This window comes from Arvicola amphibius, chromosome 2, assembly GCF_903992535.2.
Source record: "Arvicola amphibius chromosome 2, mArvAmp1.2, whole genome shotgun sequence".
Taxonomy (NCBI): Eukaryota; Metazoa; Chordata; class Mammalia; order Rodentia; family Cricetidae; genus Arvicola; species Arvicola amphibius.
In genome coordinates this window covers 41,327,346-41,349,236 of record NC_052048.2, presented here as the reverse complement: position 1 = coordinate 41,349,236, position 21,891 = coordinate 41,327,346, and the positions used below count along the sequence as shown (strand labels likewise).

The window sequence follows — 21,891 nt, the reverse complement described above, 5'->3', positions numbered from 1 at the left end:
TGGTAAGCCACCACCTCGTGGTGCTACATAGATTATTAGATATGGGTTAAAGCAAGATATGTGAGAATTAGCTAATAAGAGGCTGAAACTAATGGGCCAAGCAATGTTTAAATGAATACAGTTTCCGTGTAATTATTTCGGGTGTAAAGCTAGCCGTGTGGGAGCCGGCTGGAACAAAAAGCAGGCCTGCTAGCCGCTCCTTACTACATTTTGTGTGGTAAATTTTTTTAACTCCAAAGAGGCCAAGCAGGGCTGCTTCTCTTTCTTCTATTGCAAATTGTGTTTTTCACTTGTATTTGTAATACGAGCCCTTCACACTTAAGCTATCATAGTAGTACTGCAAGATCAGGGAACAAAGTAAAATCAAAGAGGTCTGGTCAAACTTGGATTTAGAGAAAATGAATGAATAACCTTCTTTTTAAGAGTAAGTGTGTTACATGCAATATTTATTTGAAATACAAATTTTATTGATGCTCCCCTGTATGTACTAAGTCTTGCAGGGAAGAAGATGCAATGAACCCTATGAAGTCAGTAATTTTTATTACAAATTTCCAGGGGCTTTCAAATGTCTGAAATTAATGTCTCTGTGGTGGAAGCCTAAGGCTTGCTATTTGGAGCACTGTTTCATTGGCCTGTTTCTTCTCTTCCTTGGATGGTGCATGAGTGCTTGCTTGCATACATGTATGCAAGCAAGGATATGTGAGTGCCCTGCCTTGTGAGAGCCAGAACTGGTGTATAAGGTCCTCTTACAGTTGCCACCAAAAGAATATTAAGGCAAAAAGATCTTTCCAAAGCCAAATTATTTGGCAAGGAGGTAAGAAGGGAGTGGAGAAAATTCCAGAAATATTTTAAAGAGATACACAAATAATGTTCTTCCCAAGAATATGAGCCATACAGCTAGTTGGGGGGGGGGGGGGGGATTTATCAATCTTTAAAACAAAGTAACTGAAAACAAGTAACTACCAATTTCATTGAGTACAGCTGTTCTTTTTATTGAGCAGTCAACAGGTAAGAGCTGGGTGTTGTGCTGGCACTGAAGAAATGGAGATATAAGGACTGAGACTCCCCTCCTCATAGTTTAGTGGAGAAGAGCAAAGAACACACATATTTAAACTATGGCATAAAAATATGGACATTGCTTATAGGAACAAAAATCCTGCACCTCTGTTTTTCTGTGAAACCAATTAGTAACACAGGTAACTTCGGGGGGACAATCAAGTTTTTGTCAACATAACTCAGAATAAAATGGCTTTTTATTGGATTAAACATTTTGTCAAATTGGTTGTCTTCCGAACATGCTGGAGAGGAACCACACCCGTGAGGTAACATATTTGGGGTTCATGAAGCTTTGTAAAAGAAAAATATTAGCTCCCCCTGTGAAATCTAGCCCACTGATCCATTTTCCGAAAGAAAAACAAAACTACAAGGACACAGCCTTCCCCATGTACGTGTTGTATTACGTCAGAAGTGAAGCAGCAGCAGGCCACAGAGTGCTGAAAGCGGAGATGGTTAAGTTAGTCGCCGTTCAGCTACAGCTCTGGTCGCTTTCCTGCTTTCTTCACTCTCTCTCATCCTCCTCCTACTCTTAGGTTTATGTATCATTGCATTTTTATCGCTTGTTAGGGACCAATCTCTGCTTTTAATTCGAGAAAAAGAAATGAACTTAATAACCTATTCTCAAGGTGAAAAATGAAAGCACATTAGAATTTCAACTTAACACACCCGGGCACTCTGTGTTCCTGATACGTGTGCTAATTACCAAATATAAAGCCGGGGGAAGTGCCCAGTGCACAGGAGCTCCGCACAGTGTGAGAACTTGGGTACTCTGAGTGCCCACATGCAGTGATGCCCGCAGCCGGCTGTCTGCAGATCCAGTGAGGGACGGGACGTCCACTGTGAATTCTTACTACATTATTTGATGGTTGCTTCACTTTCGGCATAATCACACAGCTTTTAATATATGAGTCTGAATTAGAGCTCTAAATATCTGTTGAATGTTTCTGTCTCCTTAGTCTTGCTCGGCTCAGCAACCACTCAGTTCCTACTGAGGGCCTGTGTAAATAGTGGCACATAAGGAACTGTTCTTGGCCTCAGAGTGTTTACACAATAAATAAGAAACAAAATAAGAATAAATAAGAATTAAACAGAAGGCATCTAGCAAACATACAGGGACATGTCAATCAGGCAAGAAATTAAAGACTTCAATGTGGCAAAATTTTCCACCGGAGAAAACTTAAGCAGTCATGAGAAGGGAAAGACAGCTTGATGCTTACAGACCAGAACAGAGGTTGGATTTCACACAGTTTTTTTTTTTTTTTTTTTTTTTTTTTTTGGAGCACTACAGAGATGCCAGGTAACAGTGGACTACTTGATACGATGAGCTTTGATTTAGTGAAGCATCTTTTAGGTTTTTGGACAGAGTGATACAGGAAGAAATGCCTTTAAGAGAAAGGAAATCCTGGAGGTCCTGAAAATGAGGTGAAGGATGGTGAAAGCAGGAGTGGGAACAGAGAAGGGGGAATGTTTGAGGGGGAAATTAAAAAGATACTTCCTTTGATAACATAGATTCAAATAAATCATTGCCATTTATGGACTCCTATCTTGACCCACATTACGTTCACATCTACTCCCCAGCACAGGGTAATGCTAAAGGAAGAAATTGTCATTTAACTCAATATGAAATTCTAAACAAAGTGTTTTGAAAAAGTTTGCATCCTGGAACTCCACTACGGGACATGAAAGCAGGAGCAGCTCCAGAGCTTTTGTCACAAAGATCCTTAGGGTGACACTATGTCCTGTTTCCATCCGGCTCATCATCCTTCCCCAGCCATCAGAGGTTGCTTATAGTTCTTCTTTCTCACCAGCAGTCTGCTTTATCTTTAACAAATTAGCACCTACAGGTTTTGAATTCCACTAGCAGATGGTCCTGACACATACGAGTCTCACCTCGAAACCGTTTAGATTTTTAATCAAGATGCTCTTTGCCCAAGTGGCTTCTTCCCCAGCCAGCTTAAATAGTTTGAGGCCTAAGGCATATCAATGAGGCTCGCGTGGTTTGCCTGCTGCAGACAAGCTTCATTCCCCAGTCGCCTCAAACTCCCGTGTATTGCTCACTGTGAATTACAAGTACCAAAGAGAGAGGTTGCAATAAGCTCTTCATTGTAAAGGATATCCTGAAGAACCATTTTTTGTCCATATGCTGTGGCTGTGAATGATCTAAGAGGAAGGTGGCTCTCTGTCCTATGCTAGCAAAATCAATACTGTGACCTCAGTTTCCATCGGCTACAGGGTTTCTTCTGGCTACTCCCGTTATATTCCTATTAGATACCTGTCCTTCTTTCTATGGCACTGTAGGTCTTGATAATCTTTCTTAAATACAGCTCAATTTTAAATATATGGAAAGTGCTGTGCCAGGGCTACGAGAACATTAGCTGGCTCACTAACCATATATATATATATATATATATATATATATATATATATATATATATATATATTTTAAAATGGTATTAGTGATTTTGCAATGTATGTCTGTGTACCACATGCATGTTAGTGGCCACAGAAATCATAAGAGGGGGCCCAAATCCCCTGAGACAGGAGTTATAGATAGTTGTGAGTCACCATATGAGTGCTGGAAATCAAACCCAGATCCTCTGGAAGGGCAGCCAGTGTTCTTAACCTCCGGGCCATCTCTCCAGTTCCAGAATCATATGTAATTCTTAAGGGTTAGGTACTTCTCTAGACCCTGCAAATAAAAGGATGCATCTTGCATGCAGGATGTTAATGCCCCTGGAGTACATGATCAAACAGGGAGGCAGCTAAACTGTTGGGTACATCTTCCAATACATAAGGCTCACAATGAGACTCCAGAGACATGATCTACCAACTGTTTTTGAAGCCTCATAGAAGAGATAATATTGGATATGAGTTCCCAAAGAATGATTGTCACAATCCAAAAATCAAGGAGAGTAAGTCCACAACATGCTGACAAGGTCACATGAACTACTTTATGTTGCTTCTTCTACACACACCAAGATAAGATGCTAGCACCAGCACAGGGGTGGAGGACAGGAATCCTGTAAAACCCAGAAAATTATTGGCTACTAGGTCTAGGGAGGCCTCTCTCAAATGAGAACTGCACATACTCAAAATGAACAACTGGCCTTGTATGAGGGCACTGCCCCAGCTCCCTCTTCTGGTCCAACCTTCTTGAGTAAAGATAAGTTTTCAAAATGGCAAAATGGTGTTTCTAGACTTCTTTTGCAAGACAAGAGACAGGGAATTCTTTTTTTTTTTTTTTTGGTTTTTCGAGACAGGGTTTCCCTGTGGTTTCTAGAGCCTGTCCTGGAACTAGCTCTTGTAGACCAGGCTGGCCTTGAACTCACAGAGATCTGTCTGCCTCTGCCTCCCGAGTGCTGGGATTAAAGGCGTGCGCCACCACTGCCCGGCAGGACAAGAGACAGGGAATTCTTAGAGTTGGTTGTTTCCATCCATTATTCTTTAATTAGGCACTTTTTAATTTGTGATGTTCATATCAATTTACCAAAGTGTGGTTTGCACACTAGCAGCATAAGACTTACTTGAGAATTGTTGACCATGCAAATTCTTGACTCCCTTTATAGAGATACTTTAGCACCATTTTTCATAGATTGTTGGCCAGTTAGTTGGCCAAATATAAATTTTTCCAACTATAGTAACATTCCCATGGGCCTCGACATCCTGGTCAGACCCCTAAAGCCAACTTCAGCATTTTTTTCTTTTTTGATTTATTTATCCATGTATTTTATGAGCTATGTCTTCATGCACACCAAAAGAAGGAATCTGATCCCATTACAGATGGTTGTGAGCTATCGTGCAGTTGCTCAGAATTAAACACGAACCTCTGGAAGAACAGTTAAGTGATTTTAACCATCTCTCTAGGGCTCCAACTTTAGCTTTTATGTGATAGTCTCCTCTGTTACTGCAGTCTGCCAAGTGTGATATACAGCTCATTGCTGTGCCCTTTCCTGGCTATTGACCTTTCCCATCCCCATTTCCTGTATCTTTAATATGGAGGCCACAATGTATATTACTGTGGCACAGCACAGACTTGTGAAGACCAGAGAGACAGAGCAGAGAACCTGCCATAGTATGCTCTGACCCTCGGAGAAGTCCAGTATTGGCAGATGTCCATGACTGTTCTGCCGGTTATACGCTAAATCAGAAAAACCATGTAACAGATAGTTGGTACTCCTTGGATACCTCACCCAGAATATCTAAACTAACTAAACCAGCTCTATAAAGGATAAAAAAAAAGTGGTCCATGGTATTGATTTTAAGTGCCATCATCTCTTTTCATTGTCTCAAGCTCTTCGCCTCAGGACTATGTAAAATCAATACCATTAGGGTCCTCTCTACTACTAACTATTCCTCCTCCCAGAGCATACTTGTGCTTGCTTCTACTTCAAGCCCACTGCCCATCACAAAAGCTTATAAATACGGCCTCATATATGAAGACATTGAGAGAATACATTTCTATACCATTATAATGTGTACTGAGATGACTTATAGAAAACTCTAACTTGCCGGGCAGTGGTGGCGCACGCCTTTAATCCCAGCACTCAGGAGGCAGAGGCAGACGGATCTCTGTGAGTTCGAGGCCAGCCTGGTCTACAAGAGCTAGTTCCAGGACAGGCTCCAAAGCCACAAAGAACTCTGTCTCGAAAAACCAAAAAAAAAAAAGAAAACTCTAACTTAAGAGAATAAGGTTGAACAAAAACAAGTTGACCAACAAGTCGCCATGAAGGCTCTTGCATCAACCATCTCTTTGGGAAGTACATTCTAGATCTAGCAATCACCCTCTGTTTATTTCCATAGTACCAAGAAAAACCTTGAAAAATGTAATCCTTCAACAAACTCCTGTCTTCTTTCTTAATGGGGCATAATATTTTTAGTTTGTGTGTGTGTGTGTGTGTGTGTGTGTGTGTGTTCATGTGTGAACATGTGAATATAGGCCAGAGGCTGGTGTTAGGGGTTCACTTTCCACCTTAAATTCTTGAGACAGGCTCTCTCACTGAGCGGCCAGCAGTTCCCGTGGAGCCTCTCATCTTTGTTTCCCCTGCACTAGGATCAGAGGCTCGTGCTGCTTGCACTATTTTGTTGCTGTTTCCTTGGTGCTGGGTGACCAATCTCAGGTCCTTATGCTTCTTCACCAAGCATTTGGCCAACTGAGCCATCCATCTCCTTAGACCCAGGCGTGATGTCTTAGTTACTTAGTAATTTCAGTTACTTTGGCTGGGATGCTTCCTGAGACAGGCATATAGAACTGGATATAGTCTTTGTTTCCGGCTCCACATCGCTTCATCCCACACCCCAATACACAGACACAGTTCTTGAAAGTATTCTAGAACTCGAAGGCGAAAAGCACCATGAAGTGATAGCTTCTACTTGCTGCGGGAAAGACAGTCCTGAATTTGGGTTCACTCTGGATGGGTTCCACTGTTTCTTCCCATCACTGTAGCTGAAAGTGCTACTGTTGGCAGCTCAAACCAAATTAACGTGTGATATTAGCTTGAAAAACTGTCTCCTGTGCAAAATATTCAAGGTAAGTCATGCAAATTGCAAAGACTGGCCTGTATAACCAGGCCGGGTGATACTTTATATACTGTGGGTGGGAAAACGAGGTGCCCTGCTCAGATGCGTTCATTGTCCTGCTGTGAGCCAGGTGGTTTGATGAGATGTGTACACTTGAGGAGATGAGACATTGGAGACTCATGTGTCTGGATTTGTTGCCTCGCAGTCAAATTGCATGCTGTGTGTTCATTTGAAATTCCTCGTTGCCAAGAAATATCAGTCCTTGCCTTTATCATGGAGTCCTATGTGAACTCTTCTCAGAATATCACGATGCCATTAAAACATGGAGTTTTCCATGACTTCAAACCCAGCCTCTTCCACACAACTTACAACTTCAATTTTGGTTTCATTCCAAGCAGCTTTCTGCAAAACAAAGTATTTTTCTTACTTTTCTTTCAGAGAACACATCATCTCTTTAATTTTTTTTTAATTGGTTTGAAGTAACTTTTAAATAACAATAGTATGTTTAGCAAATAAAAAAAAAATAAGCGGAAAGAAGAAAAAAAATCCGGCGTATCTCCCAAATATACCCTACTGCTTCTCTTCAGTCCTTTCCAACACATAAACTATTCTCTACATTCGTGATAAAGTAACAGGGACACGCAGCTTTAGCTTTACAAAATTCATTGATGTTCTGCCAATAGGATATATCCCCTTAGCCCTTGCACAGGTCTATGATTTTTTCCTTTATAATATCATATAATATTTTAAGTATATTTTGTATTTGGAGGGTCATGATGTTGTTGTTTTGGGGACTGAACCCAAAGCCTTGTACATATTAGGCAGGCGTTCTCTGTGGGGGGTGCCCCTCCAGCTTGCTGTGATCATTTAAAATATTTTCATCATATTCCAGTCACCAATTGCAATAATATAGATTTGAGGCTAGAGGTAAATTCAATTGCTAGAGTGCTTGCCTAGCATTTAAAAAGCCCTGACTTGCATCTTTAGCACTGAATAAATCCTGTATAGATGTCCGTGTCTATAATCTCAGCACTTAGGAAGCAGAGGCAGGCGGATCATAAAGTGGAGGTAATACTCAATTATATATCCAGTTTGAAGCCACCCTGCACTATAGGAGACCCCGTTCAAAAAAGATAAAAAAAGATTCTAGCAAATCTTTGGAGCATTTGTTTTTAATTTAATTTTGAATATAACACATAACGCCAGTAATAATTAGAAATTATGTTTTAGATATCACCTGTAAAAGATCATACTATTTCTCTCATTCAACAGTTTTTAACACTCCTTTCATTTTAGATATGATGCTATGTATTAGGCATAATCCTAGAAACACAGCAGACATGTTTCCTGAATAACATATTTTATATTACTTATAGTTGGCATAAGAACCAAAATGTTAATTGTCTACTGAATGTTGTAAAATAGTCTCTAAGCCAGTCTAAAGGAACAAAAGCCTGTTTGGCAACACAACAGCTCCAGGATGACTGCTGTCTTCCAAGCCCATGACTTTGAGCATTCCTACCAAGTATGGTGGTACAAGTCACAGTGAACTCCCAAAGCCACTGTTTTGTTTCTGTGTGTTCAAACAAGGTATCTTGTTCTTATTATTCAGACTATGCAGTGTGATTCAGACTCTGCAGCCTCCTTCACAGCATTTGCCATGTGTGTATTTGAAGTAATTTTAAAAGGATTTATAGTGTGGTGCCGAATGTGTAGAGTCTGAGCAAACACTGCACCATTGTCCACCAGGGCCTGATTACCACAGCTTTTGACATCCACAATGGGTCTTGACACAAATCCTTACCCTCACCGTGAAGGATCAACTGTCAAAGTAGAGAGCTTCGTTTTCCACTCTTCGGGTGCTCTCCGGGGACCACAGTGCCAATAGCACTAATGGGCCTTCTTTTTCTTTTTTTTTTTTATGCAAAAATCAGACATTTTATTGTATTTTAACTGAATAATTAGGGTTCAATACAACAATGACCTCATACAACTATCCTGTTTGACATAAAATACTGTATAGATGAGAAAGTCTCCATGGAACTATAGTCAAAGACAGCCACAGTTGTGTTCAGGGCTTGCACAGCAGAGCTGCAGTCAAGCAGGGGCCTTGACTCTTGGAAGATGTAAAGCTGTAATCTGGGCTACAACCAGCCACCCTGTTCTTCAGACTTCTCAGCACATCCCTTAATTCCGTAAGGACATGGGTTGGAGTGCCCATTTTGGTGGCACTGACTTCAAAAGAACTGACAGTGGAGCCAAAAGGCTTGGCTTCTCCCCAAGTAGTGGCCTTTTGACCTGCACAGCAGGGGAATATCCTAAGGAAGCAGGCCTCTTAGATGGGCCTACCTGACGCAAGGGAGCGGGAAACAGACCTTTGGGGTTGCCCAGTCCTGGTGCTGGGAGCGGACCAACTTCCTGCCTGTCTCCAACGAGGGGCTTGATAGAGCGGGGAGGAGGAATATCAAGTAAGGGCCGGGGGCCAGAAACTGGCAGCAGAGGAGGAGGCTTGCTCACAACGGGGGTGATCTTGCTCTGAAAGGAGGCAGGCACGCTGCTGGCGGATGAATCCGGAGCCTCGCATTCTTGCAGCTGCTCTTTCCTGGTTGTTAGGTAGTCCATGAGCAGGCCCAGCTCGTCACTGTACAAATGCTTCCCCTCACTCAACAGGAAAAGAAGATGACAGATGCTGGCTGGAGGAGAGTAACTGGCCAGGTGCTCACGGGCCAGGAAGTCATCCACCAGCTCTGCGGCCCTCTGAGAAATCCCAGTGCTTTGTCCAGCGGAAAATCTCTTCAATTCTCTAGCCACCAGGACCAGGGCATCCTCCAGCGGCATGTGTCGATGTATTTTGATGGATTCATGAAGCATGATTACAGTACAAGAGGAATATTTCACATTAGACTGCTCCACGAGAACACAAAAGGGGGAACCATCATCTTTAACATCCTGCAGTGCGCGAGTGAAGTCTGATTCTGAGGCAAGGTGAATTATTTCCACTACAAGACCATGATCCCGCAGGCGGCAGCCTATGGCTGTCGCATAATCCCTCTGGTTTGTGTCTATAGAGACAATAACGCAATCCGAAGGTTTCTCTCGGTCCCGTGCTTTCTGGAGCACTCTGAAGAAGTACTGGAAAAGCGCCTCCCTCTGAGCGTCCCGGCCACTGGTGAGATCGAGCTGAAAGTACTGGCATTGCTCATGGTTATCTTCATTCCTTTTTGAATAATCAACCATATTCCCCCATAATTCTTCAGTACTTCTAGCTACTGAAAGTCTTCCTCGTCCTAAATGGCGCCTGATCAAAGACATCTTAAGTCCTGGAGCAGCGGAACCTCGCCTCAGCCTCTCTTCTGCCACGCTTGGCTGTGAGCCTTCTTTTTCTTGTATCAAATTTCCCATGGGTAGAATGGGTGGCTGGAGCACACTGCTGTGTGTCACCCAGCTGTGGACAGCTCTCCACTTGCTCACATGCAATCTTAGGTTATAATCTTAGGCCATAATGCTACATATAATACTACATACAACACCATTAATACTACACGTTTTTCATTCCTTTAATTCTCTGTGCAGCCCTCTTTTCGACAATCTTTCATGTAAAACTCTGTAATGGGTGCACAGAGAAAATTATCCTGAAAAGACAGGCGATGTTGACATTAATCCTTTGCATATCCTGAAACCAGCCTGTCTACCCTAAGTCGTTATTCTACACATGACTTGATTTTAATTAATAACGAACCAGAAGCTCAGAAAGTAAGCTCTTAAGCCAGTTTCACTCACCAACCTCAGAATATTAACAGAATCCTCCCAGACTCTATAGGGAAATTAGATACCAACCTTCAAATGCTCCATTAAGAGAACAGGACAAATGACTGTGGTGTCATGTTTAACCTCAATGTGTTTTTTTCTGCTACAACAAAGAGGAATGAACAGTGCTCACTCAGATGAACAGAAGTAGATCCACACAGGGCCTGCTCCTTTCCAAGGAGCAATAGGTAAGTCAGCATGGGTGTGCTGTTCTCTCAATGAAGAATTCGAGGAGGAAGTACAGTGTACCATGTCTTTCTGGCCAGTCTCAGTTCTTTACTTCAGTAGTTTAGTAATTTCCCACCTATAAATCACTCCAAACTCAAACTTCAAAAGACTCTAAAATTATTTTTTTTGGGGGGGGGGTTTACTGAAATTAACTATCCTGATGAATTTTTCATCGGTCTGTTTTTCCCTGTAACTGGCCACAAGATGATTCATCCACATCTGTTGAAAAAGCTTCTAAGTCTGTTAAGAAAGTTCCTTGATCTAAATCAGAGGTCAGTAAATGAAGCCCAATCTGGCTTGTTATCTTTTGTAAATAAAGTTTTATTATAACACAACAATGCTTATTCTTTAGTACATTTTATGTGGATAGACCCTTTATAAAAAATTCCACCTTAAATGGTTATTATATCTTTATAGGAAGTATTTGCTGCTCTTTATTTCAATAGCCACTTGACTGAAAGATAAGGTCAACAAAGTGCAATAACGATACACAGAAAATCTTGAAATATTGCTGAAAGAAACTAAAAAAGACCACAATATATGGAGATGCTGAAAATAGTATTATGATGTCACTTTCTTCCCAAATTAGCCACAAAAGCTCAAATTTACCATAGACTCCTAGATTCTTGCCTTTAATGCCAGCATTCAGAAGGCAGTCAAGTGGATCTGTGAGTTTAAGACCAGCTTGGTCTACATAGCAAATTTTAGTCAAGCAGAGCTACACAGAGCCCTTATCATTGACTATAAAATTTTCTCTAAATGTAGAGGCAATAATAACATCTAAAACTAATTACACACAGAGAGAGTGGAAGGAGCAGAGAGAGAGAGAGACAGAGACAGAGAGACAGAGACAGACAGAGACAGAGAGAGAGTGGGGGAAAGGAAGCAAGAGAGAGGGAAGGAGGGAAGGAGGGAAGGAGGGAAGGAGGGAAGGAGGGAGGGAGGGAAGGAGGGAGGGAGGGAGGGAGGGAGAGAGGGAAACATACAGGTATTGATTGGTGCATATGTACATAGACATACAGCAAGAGCTTGACACTCACCCCAGGGCACTTAGAATATCACCTCACCTCTATGTGTCTTTAAACATTACCTCATAGTCAGTCACCACAAGGAGATCTTTAATGTTACTCTTAGGGGCTGGAACTGGTGGAAATAGCTTGATCCATATGTGACACCTGAAAATAGGAAGGAATTGGGTGAACATATATAGTACTCTTGTCTAGATCTCTACTCAAACATTGACCAAATCAGTTCCATGTGTAATCGTGTTATAAGTTGAGCTTCTCTGTTGGTTAAGATTTCTAAACATCTTATCATCATTGAAAACCTTGGAATGCTGCCAGGCTTTTGAGCTTCCTGGAGACAGGGAAGAGGAAGCCCTAACAGTTTCACATCAGGCTCATTGCCAGGTCTGACTTCTGAAGATGGGTCAGCGGCATCCTTTGCTTGACTTCTCATTCACTGCTCATTCTAGCTTTCCTCCTTTAACAATGACAAATTCACAGTTTCCTCTCTTCTTTCCTTTCCCTTTGAACTGCTGCCTATCACCCATGGGCATCTAAATATAACATGTTAATGAGTAATATCCTTTAATAGGGAAGTTATTTCCAAAGTCGTTAGGCTAAAACAGAACTTTGCCTTAGTGATTGAGAGAGGAGGGGCTGTAATCATTTTCAGGCTGCAAGGTGGGATTTGAGATCTGTGCAGCCTTTAGAGAATCTGCATTTGACATAAGGACAGCCACTCTGGACCAGGAGCCTGAAAGCCAGGCAGAGGTCAACCCTTGACTACGCAGACCCATACGTGAAGGCAGTGTGGTGACTTCAGACTTGGATGGACTGCTGCCTTTTTATAGGAGATGGCAAAAGACAAGCAAGTATGAAAAGGGAAACTGTGAAAGTAAAGAATACAATGGCAAAAATCTCAGTAGAAATTAAAATATTGTTAGCAAATTTGAGGAGTGTGTGGTAGCTGAGGACCATGCTGTGTCCTGGCTGTACGCCATGTTTTATTTCAGCCTGAAACAGCATGCTGTAAACTCCATCTGATAATGAGCCATGTGTAAGGGCTGCACAGGAAAGTCAGCCCTTGAATATAAGGAATACCTACGCTCTGCAGATGAGTGAGAAAATAAACAAGACAAAGCAGGCGGTTGCTGGAAACACAATGAGATGCCATTCTGCCAAGGGCTTCTTCTCCTTTCCTGGTGAGAGGGGGAGAGAGAGAGGGAAAGCAAAGTCAGAACCAGGGAAAATAATCAACATGATGAGGATGAGTCATCAGAGGGCTTGGTTTATGTTTAAGGTGCTGGGGGGTGGTAGGCAAGGACAGGTGACTGCACACTGAGACTTAGGTGTTTCTTCTGCTGAAGGAGCTAATACCCATCCCATAAGGGTTGTTATAAACGGGAAAGGAAACCATGGCAGTAAGACCTTTTAAATATTATTAATTTCAGCAGGAGTAATTCAGCCAATCAACCAGTGTTTTAGAGTCCACTTCTACCCTGTACTGCCTGGACACTAGCGCTTAGAGCATCAGATGAGTAGTAGGGTCTTAGGTGGCAAAGCTACAAAAGCATAAGGCCACTAAATAACTTCATTATACTTCAGTGAAACTTTGTTTTTCCCCACTTGGGAATGAAACTTCTGAAGAAAGTATGAGAAAAAATTCACAGTTAGCAGTGCAGGTGTTAAAGTCTACAATGGGCGCTTTACGGCTGTAATTATCCTCAGAGCGCCTTTTACCCTCATCCCTTTTTCCACAGATCAGGAAGCAAAACGTTGTCAGCACAGGAAGTTTTCTGCACACCATCCTCTCCTCTAGTTTGTTCCTATTCTGTATTCAAGGGATTCTTCTATGGACTTTAAAGACTACATCAGACTGTGGAAAGGATGGGCGTTCGGTTCTGTGTGTCTGTTGGATTTTAGGAAGGTACTCCTGAAAAACCAAAGGTCCCTGACTAAGTGATGTTGGGAAAAGTAGTGTCCTTGCTAATTTGCCTTACTCACTTTCAGAAAACAAAAGCAAATTCTGAGTTATATTCAGTTCTCTTTCATGGGAAAGAGATGACTCATTTATTCATTCATTCATACATACATACATACATACATGCATACGTTCATACATTTAGCAAGTGTATGTTAGGCTCTTGTCAGGTATACAAGTTATTGTGACACGGATTAAGAGAGTACATTTGGTACCTCCCATCCTAAAGCTAGGAGATCATCAGAGGAGATCTGCAGAAAGCAAATAATAACTCAGGCCATGATTTGAGGATAACTGTACTATGTAGGCATTGTGGTAAGGTTTAAACAATGCTACATGTGGAAAAAGGTTCCAAACCTCAGTTTGCTATAATTTCTTCTACATAACAATAAATGCATATAAATGGCAATTTTGAGCACTTGTGACTATCTAGGTTTTCAAAAGAAAACAAACAAAAAAAAAAAAAACACCTCAAGTCATTCAAAACCCACACACTGTTAAGTCTCACAGGAGAGAGCTGTCTGGACTTCATGCTAGTAGTCCTTGTTTCTCCCCATCTCTTTCCTAGTACCTTCTTGGCATCCTTGGTCAGGTTTCTTCTCTACCTTCCCAAAGTTTTCATCTCTTCCTTTCTGCTTCCAAATATTCAAGGTCCTTCATCTTGACTAAGCTAAGACCCTGCTCAGTCATCTTCCACAGCACTCATCGCATACTTTCTGCTCTCACTGCCCAGGCTAGTGTCTTGAATAAAGACTCCATCTGCTGTACTGTCATGCCTCAGGAACTATTTTTGCAGTCCCTGGTAATGTCTTCCTAGAGCAACCCAAAAGACCCTTGTTTCCTGTCCTGACTTGATGGCTTCTGATCTTGCCCATAAATTTCTTCTTTTCTTTTAACATAATCTTTGTGGAAGGGTCTCATGTACCTCTAGACTGACCTCAAACTCAATATGCAGTGGAGGATGGACTTGAAGTTCTGGTCTTCCTGCCTCCACTTTTTTTTTTTCTGTGTAGGGCTCTACCACACCTAGTTTATGTCATGCAAGGGATCAAATCCATTGCTTTGTGCATGCTAAGCAAACTCTCTACCAAGTAGGGAACATCCCCAGTCCATCCTTTTAAAAAAGTTTATTAGCATATATTAATTGCTCAAAATCTCAGGATTCATTATGACATTTTTATATATGCATAATATACTCCTATCATATCTGCCCCATTGCCATCTCCATGTTGAATTCAACCTGACCACAACTGAGCTAAGGGAAACCACAGCTTTTTACTGAGATGGCCCCATTCTTCTATGACATTTCTTTCTTTTAAAATTGCAGCTGGGCCACTTTCAGTGCATCCCTTGACTGTTTCTGATCAGTATGCTCTTTGAGCACTGGAAAGTGTGTTTGTCAGACCTATCTATTTTAATTCCATGAAACACACAGTGTTTTCTTTTTTCCTGCCCTTGCCCTGACTTGTAGCCATAGGAATAGATTATAAAAATCCCCATAGCACAACCTCACAAACTCATTGAGCCTTTTGCAAACCTGAGAATAGTCACAACAAAATTTGTGTTCTTTGTTTCATCAGACCTGTTCTCAGCCAGGCATGGTACTGCTTGACCATATTCTCAGAATTTTAATTGCCAAGGTAGAAGGATGACACTCCTTCCCCCATGTGAAGTAGGGAGAGCTTGCCTCAAAACAAACAAAAGAAATAAAAACAAACAACCAAAAATTACTTCTTTCACCACCTTCTCCATTTCAGTCTCTGCCCTTCCAAGACCCAAACCCAAATCCTTGGCACTACATTGACCGTTTCCAATTTTTATAGCCCCTGTTCCTTCTTCACCCCTTAGTATATATGAGCTCTATGTAAAATCATTCATGTAAGGCTCCATGCTTCTGACTCCTGCATCTATTCTTGCTTAGTCTGGAAATAAGGGTTCCAGACTCAGCTTTCAGTGATGCTGGACATCTTGGGGCTTGGTAGTCTCACCTCAAACCAAGTTTAAAACACAGGCTCCTTCCCATCCCTCCCCCACAGATATAGTTTTTTTCTGGTAGTATTTACTCTACCCAGGGCACCATTGCATCATTACTCAGCTTTTAAACAAGACTAATTCTACAGAAGCAGGATCATTAACTGCTAATAGTTTGAAAGTTATAAAGTATAAAAATAGAAAAGTCATTCATAAGGATTAACTAAGTACTTACTCTCTATAAATATTTTATATGTTGTTTTTTAAAAGAAGTGGACAGACACAGTGTATATTTTTAATTTACTTCCAGAAGCCACTGTGTAAATGGAAAAACTGCCACTGTGTAAATGGAAAAACTGAAGTAGAGAGAGGGAGAGCATTCATCTGAAGACACAAAGCTCTCAGCTAGGGAAAATGGAACCGAAGACCAGGATTGGCTAATGACTGAATCCCTAAATGTAATGTAGGGCTCCCAGTGCATTATTTTCCATCTGTAAAACCAAGGGTGTGCTATATGTGCTGGGGCTTTACATAGTGTATTCTAGGTGTCTCTTTGCTTAGTGCATTCTAGGTATCTCTTTGTTTAGTGCATTCTAGGTGTCTCTTTGCTTAGTATATTCTAAGTGTCTCTTTGCTTAGTATATTCTAGGTGTCTCTTTGCTTAGTGTATTCTAGGTCTCTCTTTGCTTAGTGTTCACAATGTATTTCTTCAGTTACTATATTCTAGGTGTGTATTTGTCATTAAGGGGTCCCACCACCACGCCCCAGCATCACTGCCTTTGTTGCTGGATTCACTTCACTGTAGTAAAAGTTGCTTTGCATCAGATTATATATTTACAAGCCTTCTCTCTAACTGGTGTTGGCTGCTCTGCAAACTCCCAGTGTCCTTGACCTTCCCAAGTTATTGGTTGGACTGAATCAATTTATTAAAATCCTAAACTAGGACTGGAGAGATGGTTGAGCGATTAAAGGCTTCTACTGCTTTTGCAGAGAAATTTACTTCCCCAAACCCACATTAGGTTATGTAGAGCCATCTAGCTTTGTAGAACCATCCGTGGCTCTGGCTCCAAGTGATCTGATACCTTGTGGCCACTGAAGGCACCACACATGTGTACATAAACACTCAGACATACCCACATACGCACACATTAAAAGAAATCTTTAAAACCCTGAGTCTGTCTTTTCTTAAATGTTTTTGTGTCTGTTAAAAGAAGGCATTGCCACACCCTGGAACAGTGAAACATATCTGTCACTCCAGGATTTGTGGGGCAGAGGCAGGAGGATAATCATAAATCAGAGGCTAGCCTGGTCTACATACTTAAATTTCAGGCCACTTGGGGCTGCCTAATGTGAGACTATTTGTTGTCATTTGTTTTTTTTCTTCTCATTTAAGAAAAAGGTGTGTCTTGCCAACCCTAAAATGGCTCCTGTAATTAAGATATATACTTCCCTGCTCCCACATCCACCCCTCCTCCATCCCAACCATCCCATTCCCTCAAGCTCTCCCCATCCTCTCCTTCTCCCTTCCCTCCCCCCATCTCCCCTTATCCCCACCTCACCCCCACCCCTGTGCTCCCAACCCCTGCCCTGCAATTTTGTCAATTTCCAATATCCAGGATGATAACAATATGTTTTTCTTTGGGTTCACCTTCTTATTTAGCTTCTCTAGGATCACGAATTATAGGCTCTATGTCCTTTATTTATGGCTAGAATCCACTTATGAGTGAGTACATACCATATTCCTCTTTTTGGGTCTGGGTTACCTCACTCAGTAAAGTGTTTTCTATTTCCATCCATTTGCATGCAAAATTCAAGATGTCATTGTTTTTTACCACTGAGTAGAACTCTAAAGTGTATATGTGCCACACCTTCTTTATTCATTCTTCTATTGAGGGGCACCTAGGTTGTTTCCAGGTTCTGGTTATTACAAATGGTGCTGCTATGAACATAGTTGAACAAATGCTTTTGTAGTATTATTGGGCATCTCTTGGGTATATTCCCAAGAGTGGAATTGCTGGGTCCTGAGGTAGGTTGACTCCCAGTTTCCTGACAAACCGCCACACTGACTCTAGAGGGGTTCCCAGGTGTCCAAGGAGATGTCCCCAGCTTGTTCTTTGGGCAGAAGAGGAAAGGGTGCCTGAACTGGCCTTGTCCTATAGCCACACTGATGATTATCTTGTATATCACTATAGAACCTTCATCTGGTGATGGATGGAGACAGAGACAGAGACCCACATTGGAGCACTGGACTGAGATCCCAAAGTCCTAATGAGGAGCAGAAGGAGGGAGAACATGAGCAAGGAAGTCAGGACCGCGAGGGGTGCATTCACCCACTGAGACGGTGGGACAGATCTAATGGGAGATCACCAAGGCCAGTTGGAATGGGACTGATGGACCATGTGATCAAACTGGACTCTATGAATGTGGCTGACAGTGTAGGCTGACTGAGAAGCCAAGGACAATGGTGCTGGGCTTTGATTCTACTGCATGGACGGGCTCTGTGGGAGCCTTGTCAGTTTGGATGCTAACCTTCCTGGACCTGCGGGGAGTTGGGAGGACCTTGGACTTCCCATAGTGTAGGGAACCCTGACTGCTCTTTGGCCTGGAGAGGGAGGGAGTGGGGGTGTGGGTGGAGGGGAGGGGAGGGAAGTGGGAGGAGGGGAGGAGATGGAAATTTTTAATAAAATAAATTTTAAAAAAAGAAAGAAAAAGGTGTGGACAGTCACTAACCATGTTTTCTATTCATTCCTAGCTATGATACAAAGACAAATAGCAAAACTTTGAGTCTGTGAAAATGAAAACAAAATGTGTTGTAAATATTATGATGGTCACACACTCAAAAATTTGTGGCTCAAATTGTACAATACCCTGATATTGTGATATGCCAAGTCCTGATAACAGTACCGTTTGCCTTCTGACCATGATTACAAAAATCTTTTCAGTTATCCCACTGCTTCATCCCCCTTACTTCTGACTTAGATAAGTGTAGATTATCAGCGAGTAAGCAAAATCATGGAGGCAACTGATTTTATTTCACCCAACTTAAAAAGAAAGTTCTCACTACGTAGAAATTACTGTGTAGGAAGCAGAGCCATGGGCAGCGCTTGGAAGGAGTTCACAGTGTAAAGGTAGAACTCATGCTCAAGACCATAAGCATAGTGAGCTTAACCTTAAAGGAAGTAAGCTGGCAGGAGAATCCAGTGCAAGAAAATTGTTCACTTACTGTTGAGTAAAAGTGACTCATAAATTACCAGCATTTCAGTTCTTTATTTAATATTTTTTCTACTGCTTTTCAACACTTATGTCTTTTTTGATGGAAGGTTGTAGGTACCAATGAACATGTGTATAGATCATGGGACAACTTGTATGTTGGTACCTTTTACCATGTCTGTCTCAAGGAATGAACCTGGTCATCAGGCTTGGAGGCAGGTACCATTATGTACTGAGCTATCTCACCAGTTGTTCAATGAAAGAGAGAGAGAGAGAGAGAGAGAGAGAGAGAGAGAGAGAAGCAAGGACCTTCTCTTGTCTGGTTGAAGTCATAACAGAAGATCAGGTCCCACTGATTCCAGTACTCTAAAAGGTGAGATAATTTCAGATGTCCTGGAACACATGACTTCACAGCTTTCCTTTCCTAATCTCATGGGCAAGGTTCTAGGCTTGATCGTCAGGCTGGGGCTTTAGTGGGGTGGGGATAAAAATTAAAAAGAGAAAGTTTTAGGTGATGCGAATCATTTGTCTGAATTAAGGGACATTTCTTACGTTCTATTCATCTTGAGTCACAGATGTTTCTTAAGAAAGTGCAGGGCACTCTCTTGCTCGGTTATACAGAGATGAGTTTTTGAGAGGGGAAGTTGCATTGCCTGTCCTGTGGAAAAGCCCACCAGTCTATCCGCCTCATTTCTGGGTGCTGTGGAATAACCCTCTTGCACACTCGATTTGTCAGTCGAATTGATTTAATAAAATGCTGATTGGCCAGTATCCAGGCAGGAAGTGTAGGCAGGGTGATCAAACTGAAGATGATGAGAAGGAGAAGGGTGGAGTCAGGAAATGTCAGCTAGCTGCCAAGCAAACAGGACATGCGAAAAAATGAGGCAACAAGCCATGAGCCACGTGTCAAAGTATAAGCAGAAATATGGGTAAATTTAAATATAAAAGTTAGCTAGTAATAGGCCTGAGCTATCGGCCAAACATTTATAAGTAATATTAAGCCTCTGGTTGGTTAATTGGGGATGGAGCGGTCAGGAGAGAAACATTCCATTATATCTGGGTCCTCTTCAGACCTTACCAACTCAGCATATTTAGAGAATTTGGTCATATGGTTCTGTTGACTTTCGTTCCCATTATTTCTGACATCTCAGCCAGTTGTCCTTAAAATAAGGAACCTCATAGAAACTCTGTGGAAAGTGTACATTGGGTAGGATGGGAGGGTGACAACAGAGGTTAGGGAATCTCTAGGTGATGACAGGCTAGCTTCCTTTAGCTGCCTCTGGCTGCCTTGGAAACTCCATCAAATGACTCACATCTTGGTGCTGTAGTCTCTCTGGCTCAAGAATTCTGTGATCTATTAGTTGAGATTGATGGCTCTGCAGAGGTGAATTTGATTCCTAGGCCTATTCTGCCTTAGTCCATACAAGTTTGTACCTTGATGGCCTCAGTATTGATTTTGAATCTGACTCTGACTCAACAATAGGTTTCAAGCAAAAGCACTAATTAGTAAATTGACGGAGCTCTTCACATAAAGCAGCCCTGCTGTGTCTTTAAACTGGCAGGTGGTGGGAGAAGTTTAAATGGCATCAACAGGGTTGGGTAATTAAGATGGTGTCAATATGTTAGTCTATGATACAGGCTTTAACTAGCTTCCCATGGCGTTCCTCTTTTTGGAGGGTGAAGCCCTGCTGTCACTCAGGAAAGGTTCCCAATTCAAGCAAAAGTTAAAAGTCACCTCCAGTGACTGAGCTTTCGATGACAGCTTTCAGGTGAGATCAACTGACTGAAGGAGCCAAGGAGAAAATAACAAACAAAGGGCAGGGCAGCAAAAAGGCTCATAGCAATCCCGAGACCCGCTGGAAAATGTGCAAAGCTGGACTCTTCCGGTGAAACTGAACCCAGCTGCGGGACAGTACAGCAAGGCCTTGGACACCACGCTGTGTACGTGAACGACTTGACAAGCTCCAGACTGAGTGGGAGTCTGATGGTTTTCACAACCCCTGCCAGGCCCAGAGTGGATAGATCAGAACTGGGAAGGTTTCCTTCTCCTCTGTAGACTTCCCACAAAGAACCTGTGCCTTCTAGAGCTCTCACAACCTCGGAAATCTTTCCTGGGAGCAGCTCTGGAGCCTGTTTCTGTGAACCTGCTAAAGCAGCTGCAGGCTAGCTGCAGAGGGTGCTGGCGCCTGGCAGAAGTAACTCAGACAGAGCGGTTTGGACCTAGTTTTGTCTCTCTCTATTGAGGTGACCTTCCTTGAGCAGTGTATTTGTTTCACGTTGTGTATTGCTTCTGGAGATGGGGGTAAGAGTGAACGTGTTAACACATAAAAAGTGTTTAGCATCTACACCAGTCCAGAGTAGCCAATCAATCCATGTTTGTGGTAATTATGATAGGGATTAATGCATTGTGTCAGAGCAAAGGCATCGAGTTAATTTCCCTAGATCCTCAAGGGAAACCACAATTGCAGTGCTGTCAGAATCCTCAGGTCAGGAGACACAAACACCAGATAGTCTGGGTATAAAGGAAGGAAGGGTTCAGAAGTCTAGGTTAGTCCCATTCCCCAAGAGTCTGAATTAGCCTGGCCGTGGTGGTGCACGCCTTTAATCCCAGCACTTGGGACGAAGACGCAGGTGAGTTAGAGGCCAGCCTGGTCTACAAGAGCTAGTTCTAGGACAGGCTCCAAAGCTATAGAGAAACCCTGTCTCAAAACAACAACAACAACAACAAAAGAGTCTCAATTGGGCAGTGGTAGTGGTGTTGGTGAATGCCTTTAATCCCAGCATTTGAGAGGCAGAGGCTGGAGGATTTCTGTGAGTTTAGGGCCAGCTCTGGTCTGTAGAGCGAAATGCAGTACATCCAGGGCTGTTACACAAAGAAACCCTGTCTCATAAAAACAAACAAATAAACAAAAAATTTGAATTAAGATGAACATTGCATTGGGCTGGTGAGATGGCTTAGTTGATACAATAGCTTATCACAAAAGCCTGAAAACCTGCATACAGATCTCCGGAACCTGCATAAAAGCCTAACACAGCAGTCCAGGTCTTTGTAATCCTAGCAAAACCCTATAGAAAAATGGGAGCCAGAGAAAAGAGAATATATAGAAATCTGAGGGC

The 21,891-nt window shown here is 42.2% G+C and overlaps 1 protein-coding gene across 1 annotated transcript in view; it reads right to left on the bottom strand.

Annotated features, from left to right (window-relative positions):
• Positions 1-6,358: 6,358 nt before the first annotated feature.
• The window catches only part of Il5ra (interleukin 5 receptor subunit alpha), a 34,171-nt gene continuing 18,638 nt past the window's right edge, over positions 6,359-21,891 (bottom strand). The window contains exons 9-11 of the mRNA XM_038321003.1: positions 12,718-12,811; positions 11,699-11,783; positions 6,359-6,975 (exon numbers count right to left, since the gene is read on the bottom strand). Coding sequence (XP_038176931.1) covers positions 6,889-6,975; positions 11,699-11,783; positions 12,718-12,811 — 266 coding nt within the window. The 3' untranslated portion in view covers positions 6,359-6,888. The remainder of the gene's footprint in view (positions 6,976-11,698; positions 11,784-12,717; positions 12,812-21,891) is intronic.